This window comes from Diachasma alloeum, unplaced genomic scaffold (assembly GCF_001412515.2).
Source record: "Diachasma alloeum isolate Michigan unplaced genomic scaffold, Dall2.0 Dall_scaffold_27326, whole genome shotgun sequence".
Classification (NCBI taxonomy): domain Eukaryota; kingdom Metazoa; phylum Arthropoda; class Insecta; order Hymenoptera; family Braconidae; genus Diachasma; species Diachasma alloeum.
In genome coordinates this window covers 1-4,979 of record NW_021682904.1, presented here as the reverse complement: position 1 = coordinate 4,979, position 4,979 = coordinate 1, and the positions used below count along the sequence as shown (strand labels likewise).

The 4,979-nt window shown below is 34.4% G+C and overlaps 1 protein-coding gene across 1 annotated transcript; it reads right to left on the bottom strand.

Annotated features, from left to right (window-relative positions):
• Positions 1-1,775: 1,775 nt before the first annotated feature.
• LOC107047187 (piwi-like protein Siwi) lies at positions 1,776-4,278 on the bottom strand (the record flags this gene model as incomplete). The annotated part of the gene is made up of 2 exons (XM_015269937.1): positions 1,776-2,825; positions 3,876-4,278. Coding segments are annotated over 2 exons (1,044 nt in total), but the record flags the coding sequence as incomplete, so codon positions are not given.
• Positions 4,279-4,979: the final 701 nt, after the last annotated feature.

Genomic DNA, 4,979 nt, shown 5'->3' with positions numbered 1-4,979 from the left:
TGAATGTCGAGGACGTGATTTAGCTCGACATTGATTGTACTCGAGCTAACAAATGAATATTGGAGTCGTTATGATGAATAATACGGTAACAGGGGAACGTGACTGTTGTCAGTTCTCTTTTTTTTCAGGGGACTGCATGTATGAAAGAATTCAATAAAAAATCCTGGGGCTTTTGTTGAAATTCCATTGGCAATTCATTAATTTTTGCTGATGTCTCCCATAAGAAAGTCCCACATGAAATATTCGATGGAAAAAAATTATGAAAAATCTCTTCAAGTCAACAGAATTTTTTTTCCGTTGAAGTTATTCTATGAAAATCCTATTCTCTAATTTTTTTTAATCAACTTAAACAGAATTTTTTCCATTCATTGAATATTTTTATTGCAAACAAATGGAATTGTCCAAGAGAATTTTTAAAGAAGCACTAGAATTTTCAATTGATTTTCCTCATGCTTCTGAACCCTCTATCACTGCAATGATCTTGTCAGGGGTCCCTGGGGCATTGTTTATACTTAATAATAGCGAAAAAGTTAGATAGTTGAAATTAGCAAGAACGAAATGAAATGAACAACCTGGATTAAAATAAGTATGTGGCGTCACACGTTTTTAGAAATGACAATGTTACATTCTAACGACTTTATCGGGGTAGAAATTCGTGTGCATAGGATGTTGCTGTGTCTATCGAGGAAACCATACGTCAGATTATCGTCTAATCTGTGCGAAAAAGTACAAATTCGTTTTTCTTTCGTTTTCTTCGTTTTATATATGAATGAACGACATTAATAACTTCTAGAGGAAATAAAATATACTGTGAATTATTAATTTCTGAAATTTGGAGAGGTCGATGGTTCCATGTTACTTTACCCTGGAGAGAATCACAACTAATTATTCAATGAAATTAAAATTTGGGGGAAGATATCTACGAAAGAAAAATTATTCTGAATTTCAGTTGATCGATGCTATAATTTTACTACTAAATTATACTTTTTTATTTGAAAAATGGGAGTTGCGGTCGAGAATATTCAGTACATCCTGCCCAGTCGCTTCTAGATGAGGAATAAAACATGAGTGTAATTATTTTGTCACACATTCGATTTATCTATTAGTTCATTCATTCAATATGCCTCGATTCAATTAAATATCTTGCTGAATAAGAAACTGTATTGTCAAGAGGAAATTATGCTTTTGTTATTCATCCTATTACTGACCGATCCACAACGCTGTCCGATGTATTAACAAAATTCAGAAGAAATCGTAAATCAATAAATAAAAAAGTTGTGCACATCTTGACATTTAGATTCATTCTAGTTTCTTAAGCTAGATTTATTTTAATTTTTTTTAATTAATTTAAAGTGGAAATACAACTGCAAAATTAACAGGATTTATTAATGATTTAGAGAGTTTTAAGCAGTCGACGATAAATTATTATTTGCTTTAGTTCAAATGTATTTGTTGAATTAATTAATTTCTAGTGGAAGTAATTTCTAACGGGAGTAAAATAAAAAAAATCAGGGCAAATCGTAATCAATAAATAAAAAAGGTGGGCGCATCTTGAAATTTAGATTCGTTTTTATTAATTTAAAATACAAATTGTAACTTTGGGTCCAGCCCTCAACGGTGGAAACATAACTGAGAAATTAATAAATTTCAGTGATAATTTAGACATTTTTAACAGTCCACGATAAAATAATTCCTTCGGTTGAAATGTTTTGGTGAAATTGATGAATTTCTATGGAATTTGCTCATATTCGAAGGAGGAAATTGTTGAATTATTTCCATTTTTCCCTCTGATTTCTCAATTTCACAATAATTATAAATTAAAAAGCCATAATTAAAAATAAATCTTTTCCACTTCTCCCCTCTGATCCCTCAATTTCACAATAATTATTTAATTAATAATAAATAATGGTAAGAATGAGGAATTTTCATCAAGTTTTCCCATTTCTTAAAAAGAAAAGTGGTGATTCATGTCATCAAGTCCCACTTAGACATCAACGCACTGATTGTTTTTTCTCCGGAAGAAAAAAAATTTATCTCAACATGATTTCCTCCAAAATAAAATAGCTAATTTATGATTTAAATTACACTGAATTACTGTCCTCACCCCATAATCTACTCCCATTGATTCCCTAATAAAATTCCTGACGCAAGTAGTAAAAAGGAAACTATAGAGTCGAGTACCTCCTACAGGAAGTAGAGAAGACTCTCCAGATGCTGATTGGTTGGAGCAGTGTGGATGGACTGCGACACCAGGAAAGCGAGTTTGTGGGCGAATTGCACCGGTGCTGGTGCCCTCATGGTAGTGCTGCAGTTGTAATAGATGTGTGTCATCTTGTACGTCAGAATCTGTATCTTGTCCGGATCGAGGGACAGACTGTCATAGATGACACTGTACGACGTTGGTGCCACGGTGCCTTGTTTGACCCCCTGAGACACCAGGAAGAAGTCGTACTTCATGGGATTGGTGATGACATCATCGACAACTGTGCCAGGCACTGGGTTTTTTGTGCCCTTGAAGAATCTCGTGTTCGTGCCATTGTTGACGAGAATATAGCCGAGTTGAACCGGGGTGTTGTACACCTTCTCAATGGCTCTCTTCACGTTCATCACCTCGTGGTCCACCACGAATGGTATCTGTCCCTCGCCAACACCGTCCCTGTATACGACTATCCTCGAGGGCAGGGCTTTGTTCACCTCCTCGTACTTCTTGAGGGCCTTCACCATGTTCGCTGAGAGGTGATTGGAGAGCTCCTCGCCAGACGTGTGCGCTGAGACTGTCGAGAAGTAACGACTCAGCTTCTTGTCCAGGGAGGCCACCATTGCTCCTGGGATGTCAAGTAAATTGGTTAATATTACTACATTTTTTTGTTGGTTGATATTATAATTTAGTTTTTAGAGAAATCTAGGGGATTGGCTGGGGAACTATTTATTGGAGTGGAAATGTTCATTAGAAAATATTTCACGGACGAAAGTCATTGATTTTTTAAGAATGAGATGGAAAATCACAAGCATTTTGGCTCTGTTGATTTTTTTATTTTAATGGAATGATCGAGAAAATACTGTTTTGTCATTTTTTAATTTGAAAATTGAGCGGAATTCCACGGATGAATAATTTTATTGAAAAATGTAGCGAATTAGACAATTCTATTGAATTTCTATTGAAATTTCTATCAGTTTCTGAACGATTATAGAGAAATGTTTAGTAGAAAATCTTCTATGGAATTTCCTCAACTCAATTTTTCCCAATTTTTTTGTTTGATTTTCTGGTTGAAAAGAAATAAAAATCAAATGAAAAGAATTGAAAAATCTGAGCTCAGGCAATTGTGTAGAAAAATTCTATTGAAAAAGTCAATAGAATTAGATTTTCCCATATAACTTATTCTACGGAGATAATTTCTATAGAATTTCCTCGGCTCTCTTTTTCCAAATTTTTTCTTTGGTTATTTTAATTTTAAAAAAATATTATGAAATTTTTTTTTAAATTTTTAAACACTTCAAAAAATTGAGCTGAGTAAATTCTGCAAAAAATATCTCAATAGAAGAATTCTGAACGATTATATAGGAATGTTTAGTAGAAAATCTATAGACGTAAATAGAATGTGCTTTTTCTATACAACTTATTCTATTATATTTTCTATAGAATTTCCTCAACTCACTTTTTCCCAAATTTTTTCTTTGATTATCTCGATAAACAAAAAGCAAAAATATAATGAAAAAAATTTTTTTCAATTTTTAAAAACTTCAAAAAATTGAGCTGAATAAATTCTGCAAAAAATATCTCAATAGAATAAATTCTATAGAAAAATCGAATTCAGTTTAAGTTTTTCTATTAAATTTTTTATCGTGCGTGTCAGTAACATTTCTGTTATATTCACCGAAGTCTGTTCCTCGCTTGTTGGTATCATGACACACGTCGTATCCAACCACCATGAGACCACTGACGGGAACGTGAATAGTCCAGGGTATGCCTCCAATTTTGCAGTTCATCTGGATGGCAACTTTCGTTGCAATGGACATTATTCCTTTGGCATTCAAGCAACGAGCAGTCACCACTTGGCTCGGCACTGGTCGATCAATGCAGAGCTTCTTCTTAATCGCTGAATAAGTGTCAGCGCGATTCTTCGTGAGAATGCACATGACGAGCTGGGGATTTATTTTGCTCATGATCTTCTCGAGACACTCGGTGTAGGATTCAGATCTGTCGTTGCGAATTTCGTGATACTGGGGCTCGCTGATGGGGAAGTTCTTGGCGGAGCGAACCATTGCTGCGACGAATGTCTGGAAAAAGTGGAGATAGTGGGAATTTTGGATTCACATAAATCATTATGAAATTGTTGTCTTCTCACTATAGAGTATTTAAAATCATTCAGTATTAACGTTGATTGATGAATAGTATTGCGAAGTACTGGTGAATACTAGGGATGGAACGAAAAGCAGACGAATGACTGATATAAATAGTGATGATTGTTGCAAAGGCGTTTTACACCTCAATTGAAATATCAGTAGAGAAGTGGTGAAACTTAACAAGTCGATTCCTATATTTTGGGTAACTGTGCCTTTATCTCGAGAACGAGTGGTTTTAAGAGAAAATGTCGAAAGCCCTTTTCTGTGGATCGGGAAGTCTCCGACAAAAAATGTCTTTTGACTTTTCCTCGTAGAGCCATTGGTTACCGAAGCAATCGCATATTCAACGAGGTGTGAAAAATCGAATTGTTCTGTTAGGTTTCACCACTTCAATGCTGATGTCACAGGCATCGATGCTTTTTTCAACTTATCATCATATCTATTTCTTAATATAAAAAATCATTCATTGCCAACTTTTTTTCTGAAGAATACAAACGAATATATCGAGATAGGAGTCACGATTGCAGTGACAGAAAGAGTTGCTATTGAAGAAAAAAAAACTGATATTTACAGTAAAAAAAATGACGATTGAACTGGAGGTAAAGGGATCCCTCCGATATCCAACACGAATAAAT